Here is a 19,603-nt window from a genome sequence, read left to right on the forward strand (position 1 = left end):
CAAAAAAACCCAACCCTCTCGCTTTTTAATTTTCAAGAGTTACATAATCAAGTTTCAGTAAAACTGCTGTCTTACTACTAGTGAAATGTAGTTGTTATATTGATCTTCGTAACACTTAGAGGTCATAGTCAGCAATATCACTTTTAAGTGGAAGGTCATACCAGTTCTTCATTGGATCTGCGCCCCCTTAATTATATCTGAGTAAAAAGAGAAGGACTGAAATTCACACCTTGCCGATCTGACCGGGTAGGTCTGGATCTGGCAATTTAGTATGGCACATGCATGTGGGAGGGAAAACTAAATACTTAAAAGTGACACTTTTTTCTCATGGTTAGCATGCTGAGTGACACTGTCAAGTTGAAGGATAACCAATGTGTCTTTGTTTTAAATAGATTTAATTCCGGAAACACTGGCAGAGATGCTAGCATGAGCATCTCTGCCACTGTTTTGGGCTGGTGCTCAGATGTTACCAGAAATGTTTCTTTGTAGGTGTGATGCTCTGTCAAAAATGGGAAAACCAAACCTTCCTGTTGGCATAATATTGGCAGGCACATGAGCAGTCCATAAAATCACTGTATCCTTCAAGAAAGGAATGAGCTGAACTCACCACAAATCTGAATTTCACACTCCCCATGAAGAACAAAGCAACTAATAGGAAGTGGAAGTCAAATTGCCTCAGTTGGAGAACAGAAGTATCATAAACAAACAAAGTATTGGACACTTAAAGCTGTTTTTATCTGCTCTGGTCACAGAAAACACCCATGACTTGGGGTAGATTTTTGAAGTAGCTGAAAATTATTTTTTAACTATAAATTTGTCTCCCCTTTTTTTTTTTTTTTTCTTTCTTCCTAAAGATCTGTTCACAAGCATTAAATGAGTTTGGGAGTGGCAGTATACACTTACTTTTCTTTTTCTTTCTTTTTTTTTTTTTTTAATGCATCAGAATCCAGTTGACTTTTAAAAACTTTTGGGTTTTTTTTAAACTTTCACAAAATTAGCATTCATGTCTTCCATAATCACGGAATGCTGGTGATACTGTTTACATGGAAAACACAATTTTATCTTTAAGGTGTCTTATCCCTTTGCAAACCCACAGCTGTAGGTTGGGTGACTTTTCCACATTTTAAGTGTTAGTATCTCCCTGTGGGAAAAGGGTGTTTAAATAGGGTATTTATAAGATGCGTACGACTTAGGAGTGCTCTTTGGCTACAGTCTTTAGAACCTGTATGTATCCTAATATTTGTGGATTTGGAGTCGCAGTGAGAAAACAATAATATTGTGTGGTTTTTTTTTTTTTCTAAATTTCGTAGACAAACTTAGATATCTATTTTTACTGAGTCAATGATAATCAGTAGTATGTTCTCCAGTTACCGATCTGGGTTTTCACTGAAAGGGGAGTGTTCTGTTTACGACCCACAATCGAAAAATTTTTGTGATAATTCCTAGTGTTTCACTAAATATATACTTGTTTGTTGGAAACTGGATTGGCAAGGTATAAAACAGAATCTGGGGAGGATCTGAGTTTCTCTGAACATTTAATATGTCTTGCAGAATCCAAATTTTTTGCTACTTGAAATGCTTTTTTGTCTTTTGCGTATGTGCAAAATTCAATTTCAGCAAATTGAAAGCCAGACAAGAATAGAAAAGACAGTGCTCAAAAGTCATCTCTCACTTCAACGCAGTGTTTGCTTTTCAGAATATGAGCTTATAAATCCTATAAACAATAAGCAGACTTAATTCTTACTGCATATTAGTATTTTAACATTCTCACTAGGCAAAAAGAGAATGTTTCCATGCTTTAAGTCTTAAATTGGCAGAGGATGCTGAGACGCTTAGGAAGTACGCTTCCGGGTTTTGAAACAGAAAAAACTAAGCTCTTAGAGTACTATTTGGTGAAAAGGGATGAGACATCTTAAGACATGCAGGACTTCTGGGTGTTGGATTGAGTTCTGTAAGCAAAGTGTCACCAGTATATGTAGAGCATGGCTCATCACTACAGTCTTGTTTTATTCCATGACTGGCAGAATGAAAGGCCTCAATTCGATTGCAGCTAAACTCATCTTTGAGTTAAACAAACACCAATTCCACATTTGAGCCTCTTGGGCCAGACTTCAAAAGCATGCTACTGGATAAGAATTTCAGACTGTATTTTTAAACTTGACCACTGCACCATATTTTTCCTTGTTATCTTGCTTTGTCACTGCTTGCTTTCTGCTATAGTGAACTGCTTGTAGGCAGTTTCGTACATACAACACTGTATCATTATTTTCCTAGTTATAGGAGATGTAAGTATTCCCCATCCCCTTCTTATAGCTACTGACTGCATGATACTGCATGCAAAATCATCCTTCCGCTCAGGCCATTGTAGAAGCCTGTGCAGAAGGTCTCTCCATTCTGTGCAGAGTGCTAGCTTGGAGCATACATTTTAAATAAGGTTTGTGTTTCACTGCTGTTCCTGTGCATTGCATGTGTGTGTTGCTGTATATGCCAAGTTACAGGTATTACAGGATGTGCAGTTTGGGTTATTAATTGACTTCAAGTAAGTACCCAAAAAATAAAAAAATCTCTGCTTCCCTTAGCCAGAGAGTTATATACTTTTGACTTGGGCTACTACTACTGCATTCTGTAAATATGATCTAATTGTTCTGCTCAGGACCTGCAGAAAGGTGAAAGACCAGCTGAATTTCAGACTATCAGCTTGTACATACTTATTCCTGCTCTGGTTCTGGCTTTTTTAGCCAGGCTTTTTTTTCTGACAATCATGCATAACTATCATGGGGCACGTTTCAAAGATTTGTAAAGCAATGAGTTCCTTATGGGAGTGTTTTTAAAGAGGCTGAGAAGTGCATGATAGGAAGGGAGGCTTTAAAGGGTTGGTTGTAGCAACCATAGAAGAAAAGCATGAGGCAAGTGTCTTTCTGGCTAATGTCCAAGGACGCTTCAGAAATGTTGATGCTTCATTTTTTTTTTTTTTTTTTGGAGAGGAGCTCACTAAATACAGATAAGAACCAATTTCCTGTTGTTAAAATTAAGAACCCATTTCAGCACGGTAAGAATTTGGTTGTATGCACTCTTAAGTCACACCTCCGTTTACAGATTCATTAGTTGTAGTGGCATGCACTCATCTCAAAGGGATTTTGAAACTGTGCTCCGGTTGGAGGATGCTTTTTTGTTTCTTTGCGTGGGGAACTGAGAGGATACATATTAGGCATAAATGCTGGCTTAGACTGCTTCAGAATTACCGGAATGACCCCTCTTTGTTGTTCCCCTTGAGTTCATGAATGAGATGGGGGATGCACTCCCTCTTCCGTAGCTTTGAGGACGTTGAGCAGCAAAGAGCTTTTGGGTCTACAGCAGCCATTTCAGAACAAGTCCCAAGGGCTTTTGAAGCTTGCAGCTTTACTTGAGCCTTGGAGAGGCTTATTTTGGAGAGGAGGAGAAAGTTTCATGTAGCTGTTTGGTGGGAACGTAACCTCTCTGCAATGCCCTTGTAAAACAAAAAGCGATAGGCCTGCTCTGTTTAATCAGGCAGATCCCTTGTTCCCTGCCTCAGGGTAAGGGAATCTCTCAAATTCACTCATCTCAGTGTTGAGGTTCCCTTTGATTTGTGTACAGGTTTAGTTAGCAGTTCTTTATCAAGGCCAAGTCAGCTGCAGCATGTTTTGACTAACTGATTTGGTTGGCATTTCATAGCGGTAATACCTAGTTCTCATGCTGGCTGTTTTTATGACTCCTCTTGGGAAAAGCAAGATAAGTTTGTGTCAGCCAAAGCAAACTTCTAGGACCTCAAAATTGGCTATATTCATCGGGGAATAACTATTTATTCTCACTCTGAGAATAAGCCTCCTTCGCTTGAACATGGTACCAAGCCATGACTGTGTATCTGGGCAGCCAGGCAGCCTAATACTAAACGATTTCTGGAAAGTACATGTTTAGTGTTTAAAAATGGCTGCAACTTGAATGCATCCAAAACTAGGCCAGGATCTCCAGAATGTTCTCTTAAGGGAGTGCTTTTTGAAGCTGTACGTGCTATGTAATTGTCATAGGAGTGTTTTAGGCTTCTGAAAGAAAACAGTTTGTTCCTGTGTAAACCCTCAGACTAGTTAAAGTAACTGGTCCCAAGTGACTCGCCATAAGTTTAGGCCATGCTCTTCCACACCTTGCGCAGAGATGGTGAGATCTTCAGAACAGAAGAGCAATTTTTTTTTTTTTTTTTTTTTTTTTTTACCAATGCCTGGTAATGCAGGGCCTGCTTGGAAGAAAAAGAGTAGCGATGTTGGCACAGCGTTGTTGCAAGAAACAAAACTGCAGGAAGGAAGCAGATGATAGAATTGGAACAGTTAAATTCATCTTAACGTGGAATTAAGTCTTAGAGTAGTTTGTAATGTCTCTGTACTCAAACGTTACAGTGCCTTGTAACAGCAAATCTGTTCTCTTTGGCTTGGCAGAATGCATATGAGTTAGTATTGTATTGGTTTGGATGATGTGCTAAAATAGTTCGGGATTGGTTCATAAATTCCTGTGTCCCTAAAGCGTCTAAAACTCTTCTGTTTATGCTCCTACTAAACCAGGATTTGCTGTCTATACAGGCAGAAAACGCAATTCACTGACTCCTAGAACGACTATGTTTCCTTGTCCTGGCTGTCGGCATGATATTGATCTTGGAGAACGTGGCATCAGCGGCTTATTTCGAAACCTTACTTTGGAAACCATTGTGGAAAGATATAGGCAGGCAGCCAGGGCAGCCACAGCTATTATGTGCGATTTCTGCAAACCTCCAGCTCAAGAATCCACAAAGAGCTGCATGGACTGCAGTGCCAGCTATTGCAATGAATGTTTCAAAGTATACCATCCTTGGGGAACTGTAAAAGCTCAGCATGAGTACGTAGGACCAACCACCAACTTCAGACCCAAGGTAAGTGTATATCTTAATAATAGTGCAGCATTTGGATATAGCTTGCAGACACATCTGTGCAGTGGTAGTTGCTTTTTAGGGTCGTTGTTGCTTTTCTGACTTGTGCTATTATTTATTGAGCGAACAGCTTTTGTTCTTGTTGATGCTGAGGTTAGTTGGAGCTGAAAAGTCCAGAGAAAACGTATCTGAAGGAGACGCTAGAAAAAGGGATTTTTTACTTTGAGGGATGGATTGTGTTATTTGTGGCTTGTTGTCCTTTTGTAAGATTTAACGATCTTGAACAACCAGAATTGTAGTGCTTTTCGCTAGAGCTCAGATAAAGCAGGACCTATGTGTGTGTGGTAAACGGAGAAAACACCTTCCTCTCCCCAGCTTTATGCAGGTTCAGATGTTTTTTGCCTGAGCTTGATGGAGAGCCGAACATCGTTTTTCTTTTCTCCTTCTGTGCATCTGCCAGTAGCAGGAGGTGGAGTTCAAGGCTCCACTGTTGCTACACCCCATTATTTTATTTTATTTTTTTTAGCTGTAGCAGAAGAAGAAAACATAATGGCTAGTTTCCTACTTTTCATGCTGCTTCTGCATTCAGGGAAAACAGAATGACTGCAAACTAGTTAACTTTGTTTCTCCTGCTAAGCTGATGCAGAACATGGTTGTGCTCTATTGAGTTGAAGTTACGGGAGAGGGGCAATTGTCACAGCTGCCATCTCTAACAAAAGACCACAGCAGGCCTTAATGTCCCTGCGTTTGCTGCATGCCCTGTGGCCTGTGAGGAGGAGAGAGCCTTGGGCTGATTTTCATGGACTTGTTTGTGACAGCAAGGCTTGGGGCTAGAGCTCTCTGGAGGGGACTGGCCTTACTTACTGTAATACTAGCTCTTGGTCCCGTGCAGGGAGTGGTTCCGGTGCAGGGGGACGCAGCAAGCTCAATTCAAAGTACTCCCAGTAACGAAGCAGTCCTCTGAAGCTTTTTCTAGCACACTGCTTAGGTCTGTTATTAGAGGGGATATAGTGTGAGGCATGAGCAAAGGTTTTAAGCATGAAGCCAGAGTCTGTTTGCTGCAAGCAAGTATGTCAGCTGTACGCAGGCTTCCTCCCAAGGAGAGCTCTTGTCTGGCCCCACAGCAGATAAGCGCTGGATTGGGGAGAGCCGAGCACGCACTGGCCCAACAACCTCCGTGCCATTGAAGGTCCTACAAATACCCAAAGTACTGGTGTTCAGGGAGTTTTGATTTGGGTTTATGAAACTTCTTGCTCCATGTTGCCTCCTCTTATGGTGAGTGTTTTACAATACTACGCTCTTCTTCAGCTTCTCTATGAACCAACTTTGTTGTAGGCCAAAACAGACGTTTAAGCTGATACAAAAGTGGACCCTCTTGTGCAGCTGACTAGACCTCAGCTCTTCTAGAACTAGAAATAATTCAGGCATTTTATAGGTGTGGGCTTGACTTTACAGGAAACTTTGTATGGATCCTTCTCCCCCAGAAGACTAGAACATAGATGTAAAGATTTACCTGGGCTCTGGAGTTAAAATCTGCTCGTGTTGTTCATGAATAAAAAAATCACATCTCTCGAAAGTAAGGACTACTGAAGTCTTCAATCAATGCTAAAATTTCTGCAGAGCTGACTTGAAATGAGCTCAGTTCTGGAGAAGGCTCCCACTTGGGCCTCCTCTTGGTTTTAATCCTAGACTCTCTCCCCTCAAGTAAGCAGGCTCAACTCTGGCACAACTGCTAATTCAGGCTTGAAAAATTAGGTTCATGTTTGTATCCTCTAATAAAGTGTTCAAGCTAAGATACTAAAATTAAATTAAAGTTATGCTATGTGCGAGAAGCGCTTGACTGATGTTCTCTTGTAGGTGAGGCTGGAAAAACTTGAGACTCGAGAGTTAGTAAGCCAGTATATAATAAGCATCCAGTAATCCACTTAGTGGAGTTCTTTCTGGGTCTGTCGTGTTCATTGCAGTTAATAACAAGCACATGCTTGAAGTACTTTAAAATGTACTAGCACACAGCTATCTGTCTGTGTAAAATGCCACTTTATTGGATAAAAATGTGTTAAAAGTGTGTATGCTCTCTTCTACCCACGGCTATTGATCTAAAATGCTCTACAGCTCCCTACAAACTTTTCTATAGTGCCTATTTCAAAATACCAAATCTTTGTGTGCTCTTAAATCTAAACTTAATCTTCCTGTAGTTTACCAACATGTGGTACATACAAAAGTCAGTAGTTAAATTCTGTTGAAGCAGAGTGAAATAGGGAAAAGTAGTTTTGATCATCCTAACCTTGCTATACCAAGTGCTAATGGGACCTCTGGCTTTTTAAAGTTATATGTGAAGACAGAGGTATTGTTTCAACAACAGCAAAGTCATAGTAGAGATACATCAGCTACAGATACTGCTTTTTATAAAAGCTTCCCAACTACAGCAAACTGAGCTTTACTGTGGTCTTATAGAGATCTTTTTGAGGAGTGTTTCAGCTTAACATGAGGAAAAAAGTGCGTATTTCATTACACTGCGCTGTTAAGACCTGAATTGAATGCTTGGAGTATTTGTTAGTCTCCTACACAATGTTCCCAGTCACCACTTTGATTAATTGAAAACCAGACTGGAGAGCACTTTGTGGCATGTGTGCTGGGGATGGGAGAGGCGCATACTGGACCGATTGTTCCTGAATATGAGAGGACTGGACAAGATAATCTGCTGACCTCTTCTGTCTCTAGCCTGCAGTTTGTCATTCGTGTTCACATGAGGAGGTGAATAAAAATGTATGGCTTCTACTGAGGTGGCTAGACAGTGCTGTGGAATTATGACTTCCCTGGACTAACAGCGACTGCAGTTTTTTGGAGGTGTCTACTTGCACGGCTGACTTTCAGGAAAGCTTCCTTTCCATAATCCAGTAGGCAATGGCAGCAGAATAGTTTATTGTGTTCTGCCTAATGATAGCCAGCTGTACCAAGGTGCTTGTGAGACTCATCTGTTTACCCTGTTCATTGAAGCCTAAGGGAACACTTAGGGGCTGAGAGCTGGTTTTAGGGAAGGCCTGCGTTTTTAGCTTGGTGTGTCCATGTTTATGCTACTAGCAAATTTCTGGTTTTCTGTTCTTTCCTGTCTTTTTTTTTTTTGGTAAAACGGCTTGACTGTTTTGACCTGTATGGTACTGCTGCTCGTTCTTCTCCTTGGCTTGCAGCTGAAAACCTTTTTCAAGAGCTCTTCTGTGATAGCGTAGAGTAGATGGTCCCAAACACTGCCTTTCAGTATTCTGGAATGGGGTGGAATGAGGCGGAATGGGGCAATGGATTTTTTTTTTTTTTCCTTTGAGATGCGTTTATCTGTTATCTGAGCTTGGAGCTGAACTGCATTTTTCTCTTTGAGCAATTATTCCCTCTTGTTCAATTCTGAAAGGTGATTTTTTTTTTTTTTTAGTGAACAGCAGATTTTTCCAAAAAACCCATTTAATCTGATATTGAAAATAGCACTCGATATGAACAACTTGTAATTGGAGTCAGACAAAAAAAAAAAAAGAATTAGGCTCCTTCTCTTTAATTTGACTGTGACTGATGTTGGAGGCTGTGTTTTATTTGCTGCTCCAAGAGCAATGGGCTAAGTGGCTGATTTGAGTCTAGTTTAGGTTTAGATCGTTACTGGATTAAGCCAACCCTGGCTTTCGGAAGTAGTTCATAGCCCTTTCAGCTGGTTTAACAGGGTGGGGTGTGTTGCTGTATTGCATTTACAACTCTGAGCAGCAGTGCCAGGGAGCTAGTTAACTGTGATAGCGTGGGGTATGCAAACAAACTCGGGGATCAGCAAGGTCAGTAGCAGCGTGCGCGCCATGCGGTGTGTACGTGGACGTTGCTACAGTTTTACTCAATGTAAACCTCGCTGAAACCGTGTATGTTCATCCCTTGAATATTGCTTGCACAGAAATATATAATGATGGCGGATAAACGGAATATAAAAATCCAGTGAGGGACCTGGATACTGCTGTGGGATTGTTTGTTTGTTTGTTTTAATGGCTTGTTGAGCACCTCAGTTTTTGGAAATACACCTGCATTCTCTCTGCTGTCTTTTCAGATTTTGATGTGCCCAGAACATGAAATGGAGAGGGTAAACATGTACTGTGAAATTTGCAGAAGGCCTGTTTGTCATCTTTGTAAACTGGGTGGATCTCATGCAAACCATAGAGTAACAACCATGAGCACGGCCTACAAAACCCTTAAGGTAAAAGTAAATATTGTTTGATCTGGCCTTAAGAAGGGGAAGAGTACTGAGCTTCTGGTGTAAGGGCAAACTCTCTCTGGCAGAAAGCCAGAATGTGTATTTAGAGGACACTGAACTAGTCATGAGGTGTGCTCTTGTGCAACATCTGGTAATGTGTGTATTAGTGTGATTTGGCATATGTCTGAGCAACTGTATATTCCATGACATTTGAACCACCTTAAAACCACTCCAGATAAAATTGAATCTGAAATAACTTTTGGGACTTTATATGTTTCTGAAGTCCTGTGTCTGTTAATTCCCTAAGCATAGTAGAATAGGGAAGACTTGCAAGCATTGCTTTGTTTATTAGAGAATGATTGCTGCTACTTCCTCCTCTTCCTTTTCTCGCTCTTCTCTTCCCCACCAAAAAAACCCAACCCTGCTTCCCTTGTGCTCCTTGGCCTCCTCACCTGTTGTTTACCAGGCTATTCCTGTACTGCTGCTGACCCTTTTGCAGGTAGGGAAGTGCAGAGGCACTCAGAATATTAGTGCTCCAAACCACTTATTTTGCTACTAAGTCTTATTGCGAAGGAGTCAATAATAACTGAGGAAGCGTTTTCCGAAGTTTCGGTAATGGCCGTAAGCCTCGTGTTGCTCAGTCTAAGAGAGGATGGTTCCTGTGGCTGGGGAAGAGAGGGCCAACTTAGGCTGTTCCGTGTTGGCGTTAGAAGCCTCTGCTCCTAGCCCTGCTCAAAACAGGGGCCTGATTGCTTGGCACAGTCATCGTCCATCACTGAACAACAGGTCTCTGCAGCGTTGGCTTTCATAACCAGTAGCTGCTTTTCAGTCTTATAACTAGACAAACCGAGCCCTAGCCGGACAACTTACCTGCACTGGTTTGAGTGGGATATCGGTGTTCTGCCAGCTTGCTATTGTATTTTAACAGGAGAAGCTTTCAAAAGATATAGAATACCTCATCAGTAAGGAGAGCCAGGTAAAAGGTCAAATCTCTCAGCTGGGTCTCCTGATGAAGGAAACAGAGGTAAGCATGACTTGCTTATTGCTTGGGGATGGTCCTTGAAGGCATGCAACAGGGACTTGCACTGTTCTCAGTAAAGCGTTTCAAATCCTTTTTGTCAGTTAGTCAATAAAATAATTTCTGTAGCTTGTGTTAGTATTGAATCGCACTTGTCTCCTGTACGGCGTAATCCTGATGGTGAGGGAAACTTGGGCAACATAAGCAGTCTGTCCAGAAAGGGAAGTTTTGGGTGCTACTGTAAATGTAATTGAAATAAGGCTTATGTGATATCTTAACCAAAGAGAAGCGGATTAGAGTTAAAGCTCTGGGTGTTAATGGCACTGCACAATTTATACCCTCTGTTTAATTGGAGATGCTGTTGCAATAAAATCAGAATCGAGCACAAAAACTCCCTGTAGAACGCCCAGAGCAGGGGAGCATATTCGCACCAAGCTGAAAAACTCTGTGCACAGAAATGGTGGGAGCTCTTAGCCCTGTCCATATCTTGATACAGACCATACCTATGCTTTGTGGTTCCTGATGCAGGGCATAGTCAGAGATGGGCCTGCTGTTCTGAGGGCATATGTGGGAAAATGGATTTGACTCCTGATTCAGGATAATTAGGGAAGCTAGAAGAGCGCCCGGCTCTTGGAGACATGAAGACTTCAGAGGTTGACTTGCTTTTATAAGTGATTCTACATGAGCTGTTTAGACAGAGGAATGTCCTGCATAATTCAAGAAGTAATCAGAGGAATATTTTCTTAATCTTCATTTGTTCAAGTAGTAAGTGCTTACTAGCTGGGGTGCAGTGTTGCTCATATGAGCTTTACTGTGGTGTTAAAAACTGAAAATATTAGTCTTGTCTGCCAAACAGATGACTAGAGCGCTATGATGTTTTGAAAAACCTTAAATATGCTTCTGTACTCATGCCCCAGGGCCGTGGAATCTCTCTCAAATGTATTTTCTTCCCTCCTAGTGCAATGGTGAGAGAGCTAAAGAAGAAGCATCTCAGAATTTTGACAAACTGTTCGATGTTCTGCAAGAGAAGAGATCAGTAGCTCTCAGGGCAATTGAAGCATCTAAGAACTTAAGGCTGGAAAAACTACAAACCCAAATAGAGGAATATCAAGGTCTTCTGGAAAATAATGGCCTTGTGGGTTATGCTCAAGAAGTGCTCAAAGAAACTGATCAGTCTTGTTTTGTTCAAACAGCAAAACAACTTCATGTCAGGTATTTTAAGTCTGTTCCATTTTAGGTGCGGGATGCCTGTTCAAGCGTACTCTTCTGATAGCAAAGTTCTCCATGCAGTACCTTGTATTTGCAGAGGTTCATAGGTGGTCCAGGTGGGGTTTTGTAGAAATTACTATGTTCCAGTGCATGCTAAGAAATGGCACACAGAAGGGATTCTCTCCTACAACATCTAGCCTTGCTTAGCAGAACTGCAGTATAAGGGCAGTCCATTCAGCTCACTGATGCATTTCTTTGCTCAGAGATTGCATCAGGAATTTGCAAGTTAATCTGTAGTTCTGTTCTGGCTTTAAACTCTTTGATCTTAATAGTTGTTCTCCATTAGCACTTCACCTCTGTTTTGTTCTTTGAAGGTAATGCCCCAAATAGTTCAGATGCTGCCATCTGAACTGTTATCTGTTCGTTATCTTTACATTGATGTACAAAAGGCATTTAAATTCTGTGGTTAAGCTCTGTCTGGTGAGACAGAAATTCCTGGGAAATTTCAGTAACTACCTGAAAATAAGACTTTTCTTTTAAAGTAAAACCTAACATTTTTATTTTAAGAAATGCATACATATGAATTACCTCTTCTCTCTTCCCTCATCCTTGTGCTTTCAGAATCCAAAAAGCTACTGAGTCCTTGAAGAGCTTCAGGCCAGCAGCGGAAACTTCTTTTCAAGACTTTGTGGTGGATGTAGCCAAGCAAGAAGAGGTTCTTGGTGACTTGTCCTTCTATTCCAATGGTAAGGTGCGAGAGCAGCAGGTCTTTCTTGATTCGGGGCCTGTAAGGCTCTCTCTAAAAAGAGGCAAGAATCATGCAGGGCTGCAGTTAGATAACTCTGTCATGCGCCTTTTGACTCGCATTGTTTCCTCTTTCTCAGTGATACACAAGGCGTTACCTATCAGCAACGCTAGCTTCAGCTTTGATAAATAAGCTAAGATGCCATCATCTTCAGTGCCAGTTTATGTTGCCTTCCAAAATATTGCAGTTGAGTAATACCTGCCTGGTATTGCTAGAAGCTTGTCTTTCCGTGACTGAAAAGGACTGGGTTTTGTATGGTTTGTGGCTTGCCAGCAAAAATAAGTAATACTGACAACTTTCAAAGTAAACGCAGAAAATAAAGGATTTATTTTGGCGCGTGAACAGAACCATCCTCACTGCATGAGGCAGACTTTTTTTTTTAAATTCATCGCAGTATCCATTGTACAAATGGCTTATATGGTTAATTCTAAAACAACATATATCTAAACTTAGGGTTTTTTTTCTTTCTCCTTAATTTCTGGCATTCCAGGTCTAGAGGTACCAGAAATCAATGAAGAGCAGAGTAAAATGTACAACAAAGCTGTGATCAGTTGGGAATATCCTGGGAAAGCAGACTCAGCTGATATATATGTCCTTGAGTATCGTAAGCTTAATAAAGATGAGGAGAGTGCAACGTGGCAGGAGATCGAAGTTTGCAGCAAGAGCAAAATAATATCAGATCTTGATAACAACAGCAGCTATGCCTTCAGAGTCCGAGGATACAAAGGGTCCATCTGTAGCCCTTGGAGCAGAGAAGTTATCTTGCATACACCTCCAGCTCCAGGTACCGTTTCATTTATGTCCAGAAAGTGCTGAATTTGTATCTATAGATGTTATGAGAAATTGTAGGCGATTTCTAGAAGCTCTCAGACTTCTTTTTTCCTGGTATCCATTTGCATAAATGTATACAAGTATTGTTAACAAGCAGGTTCCTTAGTATACTGAGACTATGTTAGCTTGTGTGACATTCCTGGCAGCTTTCAAAAGTGAGAATTTCAAATGCCAGTGTGTGTTTAAAATGTAGTTTATAAGCACAGAAGGCCAAATTGTTAACTAATGGTAAATTTTTGGGATACTATTTTTCAGTTTTTAGTTTTCTTTTTGATGATAAATGTGGGTACAACAGTGAACATCTCCTGCTGAACCCAAGAAGAAACTCCGTGGAAAGCAGGGCTGGATTTCCTCTGCTGCTAGGAGCTGAACGCATACAGGTTGGCTGTTATACAACCCTGGATTATATCATTGGCGACACTGGGATTGCCAAAGGGAAGCATTTCTGGGCTTTTCATGTGGAAGCCCATTCGTACCTGGTGAAAGTGGGAGTTGCGTCTAGCGCCAAGATACAGGAATGGCTCCATAATCCCCGTGATGTGACCAGCCCAAGGTAAATTATGGATTCTTGCGTAATACATGTTCTACATAAGCAGATGGCTTTTTAAAAAATAAATTAAGAGGAAGTCTGGTCTAAATCAGTAAACAATATGCACCCTAATCAGTGGAAAGTAGATGGAAGGGTCTGGTGCATGCAGGGTTGTTTTTGTTTTGGGGAGGGAGGGAGGGAGTTTGGTTTTGGGGGTGGCTGGGTTTGTTGGTTTGTTTTCCCAAACATTAGTAGACAGCTGCTCTTTAGTTACTTGGAGTCTTATCTTTTTTCTGGAGAAAGAAATCATGTTCCTATATTTGTCAAGATATTAAATTAAATTAAAGCAAGAAGGAAAAAAAAAATCCATAGCTGCAAGACTGAGGCACTGTTTAATCATCAGTAGGTAGACCCTGCCTTAATTCCCTGAGTGTGCTAGGTTTGCCTGCCCTTCTGAGGTTCAGTGTTCACTCTATTATCTTCGTGGTAGCTTTCTTCACAGTAGACTCCAAGTCACTGGCTTATCTGAGGCTATACTCTTGTGGACTGTACTGGGGTGATACTAGGCACAAACCAAAGTACAATGGACAATGCAGCAAAAAGATTTCCAGCTCTCAATTACAGTTCTAGTAAACTTGGATGTGTCTGGGAACTGCAGGCTGAGGAACTGCAGGCTGAGGAAGTATACCCTGGGGATTTGCAACTTTTTCAGGAATCTAACAGATGCATTGGCTTCCTCCTATAAGACGTACTAAAACTGTAAAAATGCCAATGTTTTGAGTTGCTTAAGGTCAGACAGAGCCTTTTTGTAAGGCGAGAAATTAAATCCTGACTTCCTTATCCTTGTTTTCTTATTCACGCAAATATCTAGAAACCCTTAACTGACACACATCTTTTTTTAAAAAAAAAAAAAAAAAAAAAACCAAACCCCACCTAGGAATTGTATGCATAGAAGAATGATGGCTTTGTATGCTTCTTTGATCTGCCTTCGTTTGGTAAAAAAGTAGGGAAAACATTGCAGACAGAACAGATCTGGCTACGGACTTCCCCCAGTCACCAACTAGGAACAGGAGTTCAGGGAAACCTCCCCAAAGAGTCCAAATTATTTTTTAAACTTGGAACGTAATATGCTGTGTTGTGAATTTAAAAGACAACACAACACAGCAGTGATACGGAAAACTCATAGTACAAGAAGAACGTTAAACATATTTACTTGTTTCATATTATGTAAATATGTTCAAGTAAAACATATCCTGCCTGTAGTGACTAGTCATATTTGCTAAACTACTACGCATGTTAACTTATTTCCTATAATGTTCCTTACAGATTACCTTTCACAAGTATGTTTTTAGATAAATCTGAAGTTTGAGCTCCTTTGTAAAACTGTCTCTGGTTACATCCTCATTAGCGTTCACCTGCATGAACTCTGTTTGAAGTGTTCCAAGTGAGCATTCCCCAACTACTAAATGCATCTTTCTGTCTGGCTTAGGTATATTCTTACTGCACGAGGTTTTCTGAGTGCTTGTGGGGTATTACCTGTCTTTCTTACAAAAATATTTTCTCTTGTTTAAATTGCTGGTAACGCTTTAGATTTGATAAAAGCAAATGGTTGTTTTTCTATTCTAGATACGAACAAGACAGTGGTCATGACAGTGGGAGTGAAGATACCTGCTTTGAATCATCCCAGCCTTTTACACTGGTCACTTTAGGCATGAAAAGTTTCTTTATCCCCAAGGCACCTGCCGCCCCCAAAGATTCAGCGAGCAGAATCCTTCCCATGCCATCGTGTATAGGGGTCTGCCTTGACTATGACAAAGGCAAGGTTGGATTCTACGATGCAGATCATATGAAATGCCTTTATGAGCGCCAGGTGGACTGCTCTGGAATAATGTATCCGGCATTTGCTTTAATGGGTGGCTCAGGAATTCATCTTGAGGAAGCCATCGCAGCAAACTACTTGGAGTACCAAGATGACATATAATACTAGTGATCTTTTCCCATTGCTGTTTTGAGATGGAAAATGAGAGCAGAGGTGTTCTGCCTTAGCGTTCAGTCCTAATTAATTACATCATATTTAAGTGCTGCACACAAGCCTTTGGGTCATGTTTTTTTAAACAAACGGCCCAGTTGCTTCTACAAGCGGGAAACGTTCTTCCAGCAACTCTCCTGCCTTTCTTGTGATCTGTGCGATGCTGTTCTCCGCAGACTTCCTTCCTAGGGGGAGGCAGTTGGGAAGAAGTTTGACTAGCAACCAAAACTACTCCTCGGGGTGGAAATCTGCCTTTTAAGTAATTTAAATCCTTACATAGTTGGTTTTGCATTATTGGAGTCGAAGCGACGGTGTGTGATTGCCATTCTCCTTTAAGAAATCTGCCTGAATGCATTTGAGCGGTCAAATGCTTTCTGACTAACCCCTGAGCACCACTAGGGTGGGCCTTGCAGTGCTAAGTAACGCTTGCACAAGTACAAAGCAGTGAGAAAGCAAAACTGCAGCTGAATGTTTAGGTTGTATTTGGAAGGAGAGGGTTAAACTAAAAACTGATCGTATTTCATGTACCTTTAGTGTGACTGTAAGCTAAAACTCTAATTCTGACACCTGGTGTATAGTTGGTGGCATAATGGTAAGTTTCTTTGCTCTTCCAGGTTTTTAGTGTAGGCTACGTAAAGTAAATAAAGTGCAATTTGACCTTAAACATCAGACTTCTGAGTGTGAAGTCTGAATTTCTTGCATGTATGAGTAATAGTACCTGGTATGTGGGCAAAAGCAAATGAGTTATTAACGTAAGTAATGAAATGCGAACTTTTAAATTCAGGTATTTCTGTTAATACATGTTTTATAAGTTAACTTTGTATCTAATAAAGGCTCGTTTTTAGTAAGAATGTTAAAAATGCACTGATTAAGTTTTGAGACCCACGTTTTGCCTTAAAGGGTGTCTCTGTTCAAATTTCTGTTCCTCTCATGTTCAAAACTGTATCGGGTAGTAGTGTTTGCATCTGTCTGGAAGGAATCTGTCTAAAAATCCATTTGAGTACTTGCACTGTTAGCTTGCATTGTGAAAAATACGGATCTAAAGTGAAGGACGTTTCTAATACATACTTGGTGCTTTCTGATTTTGGGGTATAGTGGCCCATCTTGATGAATGTGTATGAAGTATGCTTACTAAGTGCATGTATACAGTTGTAGAAATGGGACCTGAAAATCACAATACACTTAAATGAATGTAGGTCATAATGCAAAACCTTAGCTATGCTTTGCTGTATGAACTGTCATGCTGATCAGATTAGAGTCTGCCTCTCCCAGGGTCCTCTCTCCTAAGCCTCCATCCAGCGGCCACTGTTGGAAGATAAGAACAGGGCAATGTGGAGGGGTTGTTCTCCTGCCGCGCACTCCCAGCCTCTGGTAATCGGCAGAAGAGTCACTTGCCCCAAGGGGAGTGTGATAGCCCTCTTGGGGCTAGATAGGCTCAGCAAAGGCAACCTCTCGTGTTTGTCTTGCCACTAATGCTCTTGCCTTACTAATACTGTGGGGCAGTAAGTTCCACAGCTTAATTGTGTGCTTGTCTAAGAAATACTTTGATAGACTTAGGCAGCAGTTTTTAAACAGTGGGTATTTCCTGGGACTTCTCCTGCAGGAGAAATGGCAAATCGTCTGTCACTAGTCGTCCTTTACGTTATTTCTTTGTATAATAGATCTTTATCATAGTCTTTCCTTCCCATTACACCCTCCTCATTTTTCCTTTTTTTATATCCACATTTCCTGCCTACCTAGTCGCTCATGGCGCGGAAACTGTTCTGTGCTCATGAGCATCCTATTGCCCCTCTTGTTGTCTTCTCTCACTTTTCAAGACCAAGTAGAGCAGCGCTCCGTACGGACACACTCTGCTACTGTGAAGGCTGACAAGGTGCTGGGTTTTGTTTTTTACCACGGTCCTAAAACTGTGATTGTCTTTTTTGATAGTGAATATCAAGCTAGTGTTTTCAGAGGTTCTTCTGCATGATCCTAATGATGAGTTCTACACAAGCTATGCACATGTAGGGTTTCCCCACTCCGTTATCTTGTATTTATTAATGTTGACTTTCAACTGCCAGTTTTTCTAGGGACTTAAGTCCTGAGGGCCTTCTGCAGCTCTTCACAGTCATTTCTAAACTTGATTGCTGCTGAGTAATTTTGTAGGTAGCACAAATATCCTTTTTGGTTTGCTTCCTTTCCTAGATCACTGAGGAATATCTCGAATAACTTAAATTGTAGTGAGACCCAGCAAATCTCCTTCCATTGTTAAAAGTTACTGTTTCTTCCATTTTTGTTTCTTTGTTGTTTATTAACCCATGAATAGTTCAATCCACCACAGAAAACTTTCAAATTCTAGTCCACTATATTGACTAGATCACTCATCCTTTTGTGTGTGAGCTCAGTAAAGTCGAATAGACCCAGGAGGCAGGATTCTCTCTTCAGTAGCTGTGTCTTCTCTCATCACCGTTTGTCCATATATCTACCAAATCTAGTATAAGCTTAAACCTATCGATTTTAGAGGGTTGGACTTATCTGGGAACAACAGACCAGACAAATCTTTTTCTACGGATGAGTATCATACATGTCACTTCTGACTCTTCTGTTTCAGAAACTGGTCTAAATGGCACATTTTATGTCACGGTTAGCATTCCACAATTCTGCACTGAGATTCTTTGGAAACATCTGAATTGGTATCCCTAGGATGTAGCAGTTGATTACTGTTTGTTTAATGAAATCTTTGTAAAGTAAACACTTTGTCTTAAATACTAAGAGTCCCTCAGACTCACTCCTCTTTTTTTTTTTTTTTTTTAAATCTGGTTTGAGAACAGAGGTGAGGGATGAAGAATTCTTTATTTTTTTTCTACTCTCGCCTTACCTCACATTCATTTAAGATGTGCTTAGCTATGCAATTACTTACTCTACTGGACAGAGACTGATGCTACTTTAAAAGCTCATCCTTTGACGAGAACATTAATCTAGGTTTTGATATGTCTGTATTTATCTCACTCTGAGTTTAAAAATTGATTTGGCATTTGGTGTTACTTGAATACTTTGGACACATTCATTACAGTACTATATGGTGCTTACTCCAATTTATTAAATACAAAACGTATTGTCAGAAGCAAAGGCTTTTTTTTCACTACAATGGAAAAGTGTCATCTCTTCAAAATGCAGTTCAACGGTACTTGCCTATCCAGATATTTTTTTTTTTCCAAACCAAGTTTCTTCCTACAAAACAGCACTTTACAATGTAGACTAAGCTAAGAATGGTGTGGTATTGTGTGGATCCTTGTGCAATATAGCTGTTTGGTGATTACTGTGTGATCTGCAAAGCTCCATGCAGGTGTGAATCATGTAGACCCTTTTTCTTAAATATCTAAAGCTTTAACAAGAAGGCCTTGTTTAAAAATATTCTGAAATGTAAATGTGATGTCACTTTTTTTTTTAAATAAAAGCTGAAAATCCAGTAGTTTGGTTTTTCATGTTATTACATCCCAGCTCTAAAGCACCCCTGTTGAAATGATATTTCTTAAGAGTAGATGACAACAGGTGAATTGGGAGGAGAAAGCACTGTTCTTCCGTGCAAAAGGCTTTGGCTCTCAAGTCTTCCCATGTACCCACTGAGGGGTGCTCTAGGTAAGTACCTCTAGTTTTCCACTGAACAAGGAGTGTAGTTTGGGCTGGTTGCCACAGCAGGCACTTACTTAAAGATGCCACTGTTAGGAACTTGGCTGCCCAAGGCTCCTGCCCCTGTCTGCAGAGGGAAATGTGTATCTGGAAGGAGGTGGGCTCTTGGGCATTTTCAGAGGAGCCTTCCTCTTCCTTATGAAGGAAACTGGTAGTGCTTGGCTCAGCCAAGTGCCCTGACTTAGGTCAGATGGACCCAAGCCCTTGTCTGACTTGAACTGTAACTGTGAAAGCTGGTACCAGGGCTTATATCTGCGTCTCTGAGACTTCAGGGTTGATGTTTTGGGCAGTTAACTGCTTTGCAAGTTCCAGCCTCTGGTGGGTTCCTCCTTTCAGACATGCTGCGTGGGTACCTGGGAGTGCTGGAGACTGTATTCAGAAGTGT

At 40.8% G+C, this 19,603-nt stretch overlaps 1 protein-coding gene across 4 annotated transcripts in view; it reads left to right on the plus strand.

Moving 5' to 3' along the window:
- Positions 1-18,993, plus strand: part of LOC104151001 (E3 ubiquitin-protein ligase TRIM36) — a 33,577-nt gene extending 14,584 nt beyond the window's left edge. For 2 of the 4 annotated variants that reach the window (XM_068926691.1, XM_068926693.1), the window contains exons 3-10: positions 4,572-4,915; positions 8,985-9,131; positions 10,057-10,152; positions 11,105-11,358; positions 11,977-12,101; positions 12,651-12,944; positions 13,247-13,544; positions 15,147-18,993. In XM_068926691.1, coding sequence (XP_068782792.1) covers positions 4,572-4,915; positions 8,985-9,131; positions 10,057-10,152; positions 11,105-11,358; positions 11,977-12,101; positions 12,651-12,944; positions 13,247-13,544; positions 15,147-15,501 — 1,913 coding nt within the window. In that variant the 3' untranslated portion in view covers positions 15,502-18,993. The remainder of the gene's footprint in view (positions 1-4,571; positions 4,916-8,984; positions 9,132-10,056; positions 10,153-11,104; positions 11,359-11,976; positions 12,102-12,650; positions 12,945-13,246; positions 13,545-15,146) is intronic. The other 2 variants (XM_068926692.1, XM_068926694.1) reach the window with 1 other exon arrangement.
- Positions 18,994-19,603: the final 610 nt, after the last annotated feature.

Source organism: Struthio camelus, chromosome Z (genome assembly GCF_040807025.1).
Source record: "Struthio camelus isolate bStrCam1 chromosome Z, bStrCam1.hap1, whole genome shotgun sequence".
Classification (NCBI taxonomy): Eukaryota; Metazoa; Chordata; class Aves; order Struthioniformes; family Struthionidae; genus Struthio; species Struthio camelus.